This window comes from Polypterus senegalus, chromosome 1 (assembly GCF_016835505.1).
Source record: "Polypterus senegalus isolate Bchr_013 chromosome 1, ASM1683550v1, whole genome shotgun sequence".
In the NCBI taxonomy this organism is placed as follows: Eukaryota; Metazoa; Chordata; class Cladistia; order Polypteriformes; family Polypteridae; genus Polypterus; species Polypterus senegalus.
The window spans coordinates 122454793-122467307 of NC_053154.1; the positions used below are offsets into that span (position 1 = coordinate 122454793).

Below are 12515 nucleotides of genomic sequence, written 5' to 3' on the forward strand. Positions count from 1 at the left end.
CTTTATCTTTCATGCCATGGGAGGTATTTCTCTGCATTTGCAGACCTGTCAAATACTTGCCAGCATCAGGCTGTTTGGGGAAACTGGAAAAGTAGAGCACGACCCTTCACACAGCTTCAGCCACCAGAGCCACAGTAACTAGCTAACATAGCTGCCAGTTGGAAGCCATGCTTTATTCATCAGTCATAACGAAAAGCAAATCAAATACTAAATGCATTGTGACTGATGTTCAGTGTGGACAATGAGCACTGTGGTGAGTCTTAGCTCTTGGGAAGCTTTGCAAGACGGCAATGCCATCAAACTGATGAAGCTACAATAGAAAAAATAAAGTGGACAGCTTTGAATTTGGAAAGACTTTATAAATCCTTTGCCTCAGTGTGAACTTTTATAATGAGCTCAGTATGAAGACATAAAAATATTGCTTAATTCTCATTCCTTCATCCTAAAATGTGCCTGTGACTTTGTCTTTCAATGTAGATCAGCAATTTGCCCTACTGAGTTAAATTTAACTTTTAAGGCATTCTATTCAGAAGACTTTTGTAGATATTGCTGACGTACATAATGCATAAAAACAATAAGGCATTGATTATGGAAGATTAAGAGGGAATGAAACTGAGCTCTATTAGCATTAGATCACCTTTAGTTAATCAAAATGAGAAACCTTATTATGGGGAAATTTGTAATGCACATCACAAAGTGACTTTGACCAAAGTCACTTTTTAAAAGATGAACTGCTAGATTGAGTGAAAACAATTATTTGTTCAATGAGAATGTAATCTAAGATAAATTAGCATGAAAATTACGCCATTATTCCATTTAAAATAACAACTTAGGCAAAGAGTGATGCCACTTATGGAGTCACCATTTTCTACAATCCTTGGAATATTGCTAGAATGTAAAGAGAGAAATACTGATGCAAATGTTATAAATGCTTATAAAGTTGTACTGTGCTTAGCACTAAAAGAGGCAGAAATTATAAAAAGGCAATCAATGCTTTTATTCCTGTTCCCTGAATTTTCCACTGAATACAACAATGTATTTCTGGGGTTAAATTAAATCTATTATGAACATTTGTCTCTGCCTTTCATTTTCTCATGGCTCAATTTTATAATGGTTGGAGGTAATCCTTTGTTGATTAGGTTGTGTCACCAAAAAATATCAGCCTAAAAATTGATTTTAATACGTTCAGACTGTGTTAAACGGCCACACACCACTCTCCATATTCTTCAGTAGTTGTGGTTTAATTCGGCACCACTTGATTTATCTGTACGCATGTTTCAATATGGGAGCAATGGTCTGGGTGGCTCACCCATTATTCCGTTGCAGTATTTTGCTTACTTCTTCTCTTCCTTTTTTATTATCTTTTTACAATATTTGAACCATAAATAAAACAAAACAGAACATTGATGAATGGTATACAGTGATCCCTCGCTATATCGCGCTTCGACTTTCACGGCTTCACTCCATCGCGGATTTTAAATGTAAGCATATCTAAATATATATCACAGATTTTTTCGCTGGTTCGCGGATTTCTGCGGACAATGGGTCTTTTAATTTATGGTACATGCTTCCTCAGTTTGTTTGCCCAGTTGATTTCATACAAGGGACGCTATTGGCGGATGGCTTAGAAGCTACCCAATCAGAGCATGTATTACGTATTAAATAAAACTCCTCAATGATATACGATATGCTTCCCGCGTGGTGCTTGATTGTTTGCTTTTCTCTGTCTCTCTCACTCTCTCTGACATTCTCTGCACCTGACGGAGGGGGTGTGAGCAGAGGGGCTGTTTGCACAGAGGCTGTTTGCTTAGAAGATACGGACACTCCTCTAAAAAATGCCGCTTTATCGCGGTTCTTCGGCATACTTAAAAGCCCAAAAGCACGTATTGATTTTTTGATTGTTTGCTTTTCTCTCGCGTGCTCTCTCTCTCTCTCTCTCTCTCTGACATTCTCTGCTCCTGAGGGCTTAAAATATATAAAAATAACCATACAAACATATGGTTTCTAATTCACGGATTTTCATCTATAGCGGGGGTTCTTGAATTTACTGTATTTTACAGAAAAATAGAATGTTTTAGGCTTGCAACTGTAATCTTAGCTGCATTCTTGAAATACTGGTAATTAGGTGCTACATTTAATAAATATATAGGCAATTTGTAAATCAACTGCCTATTGGCGGAGGCTAATGTATTCATTTCAAACATCATTGTTAAAGTGTAATATTCCTTTAGCACTATGGTGACATGACCAGCGTTTTCAAAGAGAAGTATGAATAACTGCTGTGGAGCTCAGTACTTTTTATAAGCCTCGAAATAATACATCATATAAAACATATATCAAGTTAAAAAAAGCTTTTATATGGCAGCCAATAGCTCATTTATATTAGTGTCTTCTCTTAGTAACAGATATATGAATACTAAACTAGGCTTAAATATTACATGCGTGTGTTTTGTTGCTTCACCTATCTTTGCACATGAAGAAATATTTTACTGTACCTCACTACCAATGACAAAAGCTCTGCATAACAGCAAGCATGATGGAAAAACTGCAAGTCCAATAAAAACCTTTTTTCACATAAAATGTCTCACATACCAGAGAATGTTGTCTTGCAAGGCCAAAATTAACAAGTTTATTTAGTAAATGAGCTATCATAAAATGAATTGCACTTACCAAGTCCTAAGCACGATACTCGGAGTCCTGATTTTCCCAGATTTCTAAAAAAAAAAAATAAATAAATATGTATTAAAAGGCTAGAAAAAATACTCATCCAAAAAATTTATGAAAAATAAAAAGATAAATAGATGGAGATGGATGTAGCATGTACTTAGGAATAATAGGTAGCTAAGGGATACCACTGAAGGAAGATTAAGGGGGAAAGAGTTGCATGGCAGACAGAGAATAATGCTACTGTATAATATGAAAGAGAACTGAAGATGCCAGAATGCGAAGGGGAAAGTGCAAGACAAGAAATGTTGGAGCTGGCATGACAAGAACCTGCCTACAGGCAGAAAACTAATAAATGAATGAAAAATTGGTAGATAAGGCAATAATCACAGACTCCATCCTCAGGGTTTTCATGCAACTGTCTTTCTACATGCACGGTTACAAATAAAATAAATAAATGAAGTTGATTTAATAAGAGTTATGAAGTTTTATAGCAGTTTACTAATTATAATATTTATGTGCTTTAAATAATAACAACATGAAAATAAAAAAGAAACCAAATCAATATGTAATATAGTTTGATGAAAGAGGAAGGTAACTTAATATTGTACAAGCTGAAATAGCTGAAGTTGGGTGGAATGCAAATCTTAATTGCTGAAGTGTTACTGATGCCTAACATTAAGTTTTAGGCAGTCAGGTTTCACCTATTCATCAACACATAGGCATCATTTACCCTGAGGATACCCTGTGGATACTATTAAATGTGATAAATACTCATCTATTTTCTCTGATAGAAACCCTCCTCTTACAAATTGTGAACAAGGATTTTTGTGCACTTCAACTGCATTAGCAGACATCTCTCTGCTGCAGCCTCTCTCAGTAGTTTACTGAGTGCCCTTCCTTGTTCCAAGCCAGTCACGGTGCATGAGCTCAGTTCATTCCATTAACTACAACATGATATATGTCTGAGGTTGATTCTTTCTTGCACTCTGCTCTTTTTGCAATGCCTGGCACACACTTCAATGAAATCAGCAATGGCTAAGAATGCCCTGCATCATCATGCAGGAGAACTGAAGTTGTAGTGCAGTACTACTGTAGTCTAAATTAAAAAAAAGCTACTGTCATTTAAATTTTATATTCTATAATTAAATCTCAGTAATCTTCTTTATTAAAAAATATTCTGTAGTGTTACTTGGAGATAAGATATTAATATATTAGTCAGAAAAGCAATGTAATCCGAACAGTAGAAGGGAGATAGGAGACGAGAAAGCAGCATCGTCAAAGCAAGAAAAAGTAAAGAGAAGCTATGGCACTAGCTGCATGAAAGGCCCATATCTATCTATCTATCTATCTAAAAAAAGGAAACCTGAAACAGCCATCTGTCATTATCTTAACGTGGCATGGCAAGCAGCCCTTGTAAGGATAGCATGCCAACTAAATGAGTAACAAAGTGAACAATAATCAGTAGGGTCACTGCATGCTAAACTCATGATTTGTTACAGTGTTGTTGTATAAGTATGTTTTAATATATTTTGTCTCTATATAATATGTCACAAAATATAAACTGCTCAAAAAAATTAAAGGAATACTTTTAAGACACATCAGATCTCAACGAGAAAATAAATGCAGCTGGATATGTATGCTGATATGGACGGGGTAATGTGTTAGGAACAAAAGGATGCCACATTGTTTGATGGAAATGAAAATTATCAACCTACAGAGGGCTGAATTCAAAGACAATCCGAAAATCAAAATGAAAAAATGATGTGGCATGCTAGTCTCTTTTGCTGAAATTTCACTGAAGCAACTCCAAATCATACTCAGTAGTTTGTATGGCTCCCACAGCATTGCGGCATGCTCCTAATGAGACGACGGATGGTGTCCTGAGGGATCTCCTCCCAGATCTGGACCAGGGCATCATTGAGCTCCTGAACAGTCTGGCGGCATTGGATGGACTGAAACATAATGTCCCAGAGGTATTCTATTGGATTTAGGTCATGCGTGTGTGGAGGTTAGTCAATGGTTTCAATTCCTTCATCCTCCAGGAACTGCCTGCATACTCTCGCCACATAAGGCTGGGCATTGCCGTGCACCATTAGGAACCCAGGACCCACTGCACCAGCATAGGGTCTGACAATGGGTCCAAGGATTTCATCCCTAAACCTAATGGCAGTCAAGGTGCGATTGTCTATCCTGTAGAGGTCTGTGCTTCCCCCATGGATATGCCTCCCCAGACCATGACTGACTCATCACCAAACAGGTCATGCTGAACGATGTTACAGGCTGCATAATGATCTCCACGGCTTCTCCAGACCCTTTCACATCTGTCACATATGCTCAGGGTGAACCTGCTCTCATCTGTGAAAAGCACAGAGAGCCAGTGGTGGACCTGCCAATTCTGGTATTCTATTGTAAATGCTAATCAAGCTCAACGGTGCCAGGCAGTGAGCACTGGGCCATCAGGCCACCCTCATGAAGTTTGTTTCTGATTGTTTGGTCAGAGACATTCACACCAGTGGCCTGCTGGAGGTCATTTTGTAGGGCTCTGGCAGTGCTCATCCTCCTTGCCCTAAAGGAGCAGATACCGGTCCTTCTGATGGGTTAAGGACCTTGTACGTCCCTGTCCAGCTCTCCTAGAGTAACTGCCTGTTTCCTGGAATCTCTTCCATACCCTTGAGACTGTGCTGGGAGACACAGCTAACCATCTGGCAATGTCAAGCATTGATGTGCCATCCTGGAGGAGTTGGACTACCTCTGTAGAGTCCAGGTATCACCTCATGCTACCAGTAGTGACACTGACCGTAGCCAAATGCCAAACTAGTGAAAAAACAGTCAGAAAAGATGAGGAGGGAAAAATGTCAGTGGCCTCCACCTGTTAAACCATTCCTGTTTAGGGGGTCGTCTCATTGTTGCCCCTCTAGTGCATCTGTTGTTAATTTCATTAACACCAAAGCAGCTGAAACTGATTAACAACCCCTCTGCTAATTGACTGACCAGATCAATATTCCAGAAGTCTTGACTTGATGCTATACTCTCATTAAAAAGTGTTCCTTTAATTTTTTTGAGCAGTATACTTAGATATATATTGAGACACTGTATTATTCTGAAAAATTAGTTTGAAAAATATTTCAGTATACCAAAGAAACATTTCTTTCTAATAAAACCTTTAAAAAATATGTTTTACAACATATAACGTTTCCGTTTATTTCATACTGAAGAACTAGAACAAATACTCATTGGCAAATACTTTGTGTATTTGCCTGACATCAAAACATTTTTTATAGTGAATTACAATGAAAATAAACATTTTAAAATTCATATGATCTAATATTTCATAAGATACATCAAATGTAAATCATACATAAATAAGATGATTGTACAGTCAGTAGTGCTGTAAAAAAGTAAGCAAAGTCCCGGGAAATGTTTCTTCTCCTTGAGAATATACGGAAACATTTTTTAATCTCAGTCCTTTTAATACATTTCCATTACCTGACCCAACAAAAAATACTGAAAGATTACATATGTTTGATTTACAAAAATTAATTTAAATGCAATTTTTTTGGAACAGATAAAGTTTGGACACTCAAGGCTTAAATATCCCCTAAATTGATTATTTTGCATATGGTGCGCCAAATTGGTTTCACATTCTTACATAATTATAAGAAACCTGAACGGTTTGGCGTCAATCACACAGGAGAAGGGTAACACATCATGCCAAGGGCAAAAGCTTAGACAAGAGAATATTAGTGTCCATATACCTGGTAACAGGCACCTAAACTTAATCATTCCATAGTATTACAGTTTACTTGTAAAGTGGAAGTCCTTCAAATGTATCAAAATCAACTTGTCCTACCAAAGTCTGCCCACATGCTAAGTGACAGATGCTCAGAAAAACCCTTCAAGAACTTGAGGTTAACATCAAAAAATATAAAGGTGTTTTCAACTCAATACTATATAATTTATAGTTCCCTTATCAGAAGACCTCCTCACAGCATCTGCACAGGTTTAGAAATATGAAATAGTAACAGAGATGTACAAAAATGTGCAATATGTGCACATATAAGCTCACATATTTTTGGAAATGTTAAGTGATAAAATAATACATAAAAATACTAACTTCACCAAAATTTTCCCCAAAGGATTAATATAGGAAACTACAATCTAGTAAATGAAGCACAATAAAGAAATTGTGTTAATAAAACATATGATGATTTGGTATCAGTGGAAAGGAAAGCCAGATCTTCGGTTGACAATGTCCCTGGAGAAAATTAACCCCTATAGTATACTTTGGAACAGGTCTAGTGGACCTGGCCTAGCTGGCTAGCCAGAGCTCCAGTCCAGCCTGGGTTGCCTGGTCCTACAAAATATTCCTAGCTCAATGACAGCTCAGAAACCAGTTCAGTACATGACATATTTTTCCTTTTGACCCATGATTTTGAAGAGCATACAATATTATAGCTGTCTACTATAAAAGCATGTCTATCTTGGTGTTTCTACTTCAACATTTATAATGGTGAAGAGTGCGGGTGAGGCATTTTGGATGAGGGCATCCCTTGGTGTTTAGAGTGAAATCTTATGTCTACATAACACTAAAAGACCTGCAGTGTGTTGTTGAATAATAGCCCAAAATACCATGTTGTTTTTTGAAATAAGCCAAAAAAGCCACAACCCACTAAAACAAATTTTCCCCCACGGAAACAAATCAAAAATAGCCCAACTGGGCAGGAAAACTGTGGACCCATCAACACTAAGTACCAGCTACCTTCCATAACTGTGCTACAATTATATGTCAGTCAAAATGATGTCAAAAATGGATTGGTTTCTTTGGAATAGAAGAAGATTAAAAAGATAAAAATAGGAAAGGTATAAAACCTGCCAGCCATGATGATTCTAGATTTTAAAGAAATAGGCCACATTCTGCATTACGAAGAATGAAATGATGAACTAATGCAGGATGTTGAGACTAATGGGCAACCCTTGTGGAAGAATAATTTTAGGGTAACAGTACATTCATCTTAAAGAAATAGTATAAAAGGTTAATAAAAGTTGGAAATCACATACATGTCAAGTGAACAACAAAATGTACTGAAAGATGACTAAGAAGTCAGCAGATAATCCTGTAAGCAACCAGAATGGACAGCTGTTATATGCACAGAAATTCAAGGGTGATGGCTTAACTCAAGGGTATAAAGAAGAACCAGAATATAATATAATAGACTTTTATTTTATATAATTCACTTGAGTATAAACCAATGAACCAACCAGTGTAAATGTATGCATTTTTTGACACTGTATGCAAATTCAACAGTTTATAAAATGAACCTCTATTCTTTGTTTCTGTGTCATTCTGACTATGCTGTAATAGACTGATTTTGAAGAATTTTCCCTTCAAGGCATTTTGCCGAGGAGTAATTAAAAGATACAGTGAACAGCTTTTCTCCTGCCTGATAATTGATTTGTCCTGTTACAGGATGTTTCTTTCTTTAATATAATGTTAAATTTCTACCACACCATTACTCGATCTCACAGAACTTTCATCAGTTTAGGACCATGTACTGTAGCAAAAAACCTCTTATAATGGTCTTCGCCTTAAGAAGCCCAGTGTCTAGTGATTATGCTCTAAAAGGCAGGTATTACTCTGTTAAGATAAAGAAGACAAAACCAATGTCAACTTTATATCTTAAAAAATATTCCTGTTACTTCTAAGATCCATTTTAAAACATTTCATCTACAGGTAATCATACTTCTCTTATCCTCAGTCTTTACAGTCTGTGGTTTGTTGTGTAACCCGCAGTTTCAATACGTCTTTGTAAATGTTAATTGTTCTTTATCACTTTCCAGATAAACTAAAACTTTCACTGTTTTGTAATTCTTAATCTCAAACTGTGGAACAAGCTTCCCATACCTTTATGAGCTACTTCTAGTTTAACAAAGACAAAGCTCATCGTTACAAAGTACCAGTGTTGTTCATTTTTTTTTATTACTCCTCTCTTCTCTAGACATCAACAGCCCTGTTCTGACTGCAGTAACCACCAGTTAAGAGAACGTAATTCTGGCATCCTTCTATAACAGAAACAAGTGAAACTCATGCTAAAATTTGACACATTACAACATGGTTTAAATAGAGACAAGATTTTTATGGCCAGATATGAGGATTGTTTGCATCTCTTGGACTGACACAGACAACCTGACTACAGACCCACATTGTATTGCAAACTCATCAAAAACTTCAAAAGACTTGCTGGACAGTTATCTTATCCAAGGATCTTGACCACACACTATTCTCCTCTCTTGCTAAATGAATCTTAGCCTGAAAAGGTCTATTAATTTTTTACATCTAAGATGTCTCACTTAAAGGTTTTCAGATGTTGTTATTTGTCCTAGTGTGTATATAAACACAGGGAACTCCAGTTTCTGTATTACATCTTGCCTGAAGAAGTTACCTGAGTTGCCTTGAAAGCTTGCATATTGTAATCTTTTTAGTTAGCCAATAAAAGGTGTCATTTTTCTTGACTTCTCACTACATTCATAATGGCTAACATGGTACAACACCCTAGTACTAACGGAAACAAGGAAAGGAAAGTCATATGTATAATGTTGTTTAGCTACGTGTAGGTTAAATAAGTCAAGGAAGGTTAGGGTTAAGCTATATAATGCATTAGTAAGACATTTATCTTGAGTACTATATGCAGTTTTAGTCTCCATATTACTAGCACTGCAGTGCTATGAACCCAGAGAAGAGCAACTAGGCTGATTCCATGACTGCTATGAGGAAAGACATTACAAGTAAAACTATTCAGCTACTGCATATTTCCCTAATAAAATAGATTCCAGTTGCTTTTAGTCCTAATATCATCTTTTATCACCTCAAACTAGAAAATGTTTAATCCAGTAGCAAATGATATCCTACTTACTAACTCAAATGATGTACTCTGACTGCTATTTAGGGATTTGACCAAAGCATTCAAAAAATTGTAAGCTTAGCTTGCTGTTGTTAAGTGTGTTTGATATATGAATTGAATACTCTAGTTATGTTTTATACATATTTCAATACTTCCCATGGGCTCACCACCTATGGGAGGGGCCAAGGTGGTCGGGTGCAGTGCGAGTTGGGTGGTGGCCGAAGGCGGGGACCTTGGTGGTCCGATCCTTGGCTACAGAAGCTGGCTCTTGGGACGTGGAATGAGGGGAAGGAGCCTGAGCTGGTGCACAAGGTCGAGAGGTTCTGGCTAGATATAGTCGGGCTCACCTCGACACACAGCTTGGACTCTGGAACTAATCTCCTCGAGAGGAGCTGGACTCTCCACCACTCTGGAGTAGCCTCCGGTGAGAGGCGCCGAGCGGGTGTGGGCATACTTATTGCCCCCCAACTTGGAGCCTGTTCATTGGGGTTTACTCCGGTGGACGAGAGGGTAGCCTCCCTCCGCCTTCGGGCAGGGGGAAGGGTCCTAACTGTTGTTTGTGCGTATGCACCGAACAGCAGTTTGGAGTACCCACCCTTTTTAGAGTCCCTGGAGGGGGTGCTAGAGGGCATACCTTCTGGGGACTCCCTTGTACTGCTGGGACACTTCAATGCTCACGTGGGCAAAGACAGTGAGACCTGGAAGGGCGTGATTGGAAAGAATGGCCCCCCCAATCTGAACCCGAGTGGTGTTTTGTTATTGGACCTCTATGCTCGTCACCGATTGTCCATAATGAACACCATGTTCAAGCATAGGTGTGTTCATATGTGCACTTGGCATCAGGACACCCTAGGCCTCAGTTTGATAATTGACACTCGGGTGAAGAGAGGGGCGGAGCTGTCAACTGATCACCACCTGGTGGTGAGTAGGCTTTGATGGTGGGGACGGATGCCGGTCAGGCCAAACGTGTTGTGAGGGTCTGCTAGGAACGTCTGGCAGAGTCCCCTGTCAGAAGTAGCTTCAACTCCCACCTCCGGTAGAACTTCGACCACGTTCCGTGGGAGGTGGGGGACATTGAGTCTGAATTGGCCATGTTCCATGGCTCTATTGTTGAGGTGGCTGACTGGAGCTGTGGCAGTAAGGTGGTCGGTGCTTGTCATGGCAGCAATCCCTGAACCAGTTGGTGGACACCGGCAGTGAGGGATGCCGTCAAGCTGAAGAAGGAGTCCTACAGAACCCTTTTGTCCTGTGGGACTCTGAAGGCAGCTGATAGGTACCAGCAGGCCTAGTGGAATGCGGTTTCGGTGGTTGCTGAGGCAAAAACTCAGGTGTGGGAGGGGTTTGGGGAGACCATGGAGAAAGACTTTCAGATGGCTTAGAGGAGATTCTGGTCCACCATCTGGCATCTCAGGAGGGGGAAACAGTGCAGTGTCAAACTGTATATGGTGGGGATGGTGCGCTGCTGACCTCGACTCGGGACATTGTGGGTCGGTGGGGGGAGTACTTTGAAGACCTCCTCAATTCCACTAACATGCCTTGGAATGAGGAAGCAGAACCTGGGGACTCAGAGGTGGGCTCCCCCATCTCTGGGACTGAGGTCGCCGAGGTGGTCAAAAAACTCCTTGGTGGCAGGGCCCCGGTGGTGTATGAGATACACCTGGAGTTCCTGAAGGCTATGTATGTTGTGGTACTGTCCTGGTTGACACGCCTCTGCAGCATCACATGAACATCGGGGACAGTGCCTCTGGAGTGGCAGACTGGGGTGGTGGTCCCCCTCTTTAAGAAGGGGGACCGGAGGGTGTGTTCCAACTACAGAGGGATCACACTCCTCACTCTCCCTGGAAAACTCTATTCGGGGGTCCTGGAGAGGAGGGTCCATCAGATAGTTGAACCTCGGATTCAGGAGAAACAATGTGGTTTTCGTCCTGGTCGCGGAACAGTGGACCAGCTCTACACCCTTAACAGGGTCCTGGAAAGTACATGGGAGTTTACCCAACCAGTCTACATGTGTTTTGTGGACTTGGAAAAGGTGTTCAACATGTCCCTTGGGGAATCCTGTTGGGGGTGCTCCGGGAGTATGGGCTACTGGGCCCCCTGATAAGGGCTGTTCGGTCCCTGTACAACCGGTGTCAGAGCTTGGTCCGCTTTGCCGGCAGTAAGTCAAACTTGTTTCCACTGAGAGTTGGACTCCGCCAGGGCTGAACTTTTATGGATAGAATTTCTAGGTGCAGCCAGGGTGTTGAGGGGGTCCAGTTTGGTGGACTCAGGATTAGGTCACTGCTTTTTGCAGATGATGTTGTCCTGTTTGCTTCATCAGGCCGTGATCTTCAGCTCTCTCTGGATCGGTTCGCAGCTGAGTGTGAAGCGACTGGGATGGGAATCAGCACCTCCAAATCCGAGACCATGGTCTTTAACCGGAAAAGGGTGGAGTGCCCTCTCAGCGTTGGGAGCGAGATCCTGGCCCAAGTGGAAGAATTCAAGTATCTCGGGGTCTTGTTCACGAGTGAGGGAAAAATGAAACGTGAGATCGACAGGTGGATCGGTGCGGCGTCAGCAATGATGCAGGCTCTGCTTCGGTCTGTCGGGGTGAAAAAGGAACTGAGCCGTAAGGCAAAGCTCTCAATTTACCAGTCGATCTACGTTTCTACCCTCAGCTATGGTCATGAGCTATGGGTAGTGACCAAAAGAACAAGATTGCAAATACAAGTGGCTGAAATTAATTTCCTCCATTGGGTGTCTGGGCTTTCCCTTAAAGATAGGGTGAGAAGCTCAGTCATCCGGGAGGGGCTCAGAGTAGAGCCGCTGCTCCTCCGCATCGAGATGAGTCAGATGAGGTGGCTTGGGCATCTGATCAGAATGCCTCCTGGATGCCTCCCTGGTGAGGTGTTCTGGGCATGTCTAACCAGGAGGAGGCCCCAGGGAAGACCCAGGACACGCTGGAGGCACTAT

At 40.6% G+C, this 12515-nt stretch overlaps 1 protein-coding gene across 3 annotated transcripts in view; it reads right to left on the reverse strand.

Moving 5' to 3' along the window:
• The window catches only part of kcnab1a (potassium voltage-gated channel, shaker-related subfamily, beta member 1 a), a 409855-nt gene that overhangs the window by 195553 nt on the left and 201787 nt on the right, over positions 1 to 12515 (reverse strand). For all 3 annotated transcript variants that reach the window (XM_039757295.1, XM_039757283.1, XM_039757287.1), the window contains exon 2: positions 2671 to 2714. In XM_039757295.1, the coding sequence (XP_039613229.1) occupies positions 2671 to 2714 (44 nt within the window). The remainder of the gene's footprint in view (positions 1 to 2670; positions 2715 to 12515) is intronic.